General features: G+C 54.9%; 1 protein-coding gene across 1 annotated transcript; it reads left to right on the forward strand.

The window, feature by feature from the left end:
• Positions 1-3: 3 nt before the first annotated feature.
• On the forward strand, positions 4-618 carry LOC104168150 (proto-oncogene Mas-like; the record flags this gene model as incomplete). Its single annotated transcript, XM_009708628.1, has 1 exon — positions 4-618. A coding segment is annotated over one exon (615 nt), but the record flags the coding sequence as incomplete, so codon positions are not given.
• Between the last annotated feature and the right edge of the window lie 7 nt (positions 619-625).

Raw genomic sequence — 625 nt, forward strand, 5'->3', positions numbered from 1 at the left:
CTCTACATGATAGAGAATGCCTCCTGCTCCACTATCCTGCCCACGCTGTACCTGAATTTGCTTTCCCATGTCTTGCTCTTCTCCTACAACACAGGCCTGTACTTCATGACTGCCATCAGCATCGAGACGTGTGCATCCATCCTCTTCCCGCTCTGGTACCGCTGCCGCCGTCATCGGCCCCTGTTGGCCATGGTGCGTACACTTTGCTGGTTCCTCTCCATCGCTGTCTTTGCTACCGTTACTTTTCTGTGTCTCTCACACCAGCTCGAGCACTGCCGGATGGCTCTCATCTCCATGTACGTCCGCAGCTTCCTCATCTTTGCCCCACTCATGGTCATTTCCAGCACAATCCTCTTCATTAAGGTCCTGTGTGCCTCCCAGCAGTGCCCACTCAGGAGGCTCTACATCGTTATCTTCCTCATCATCCTCTTCTTTCTCATCATGGAGATTCCCTTCAACATCTGGAATTTCCAGCAGCAGTTCAGCTACACCGCGGTGCCCTCCCAGGTGGTTTTCCTGCTCGCCTGCATCAACAGCAGCATCAACCCCTTCATCTACTTCTTGGTGGGGAGCTGCCGGAGGCGTTGCTCCGTGGCGTCCCTCCAGGTCGCCTTCCGAAGGGTCT

Source organism: Cariama cristata, unplaced genomic scaffold (genome assembly GCF_000690535.1).
Source record: "Cariama cristata isolate BGI_N322 unplaced genomic scaffold, ASM69053v1 scaffold42269, whole genome shotgun sequence".
Classification (NCBI taxonomy): Eukaryota; Metazoa; Chordata; class Aves; order Cariamiformes; family Cariamidae; genus Cariama; species Cariama cristata.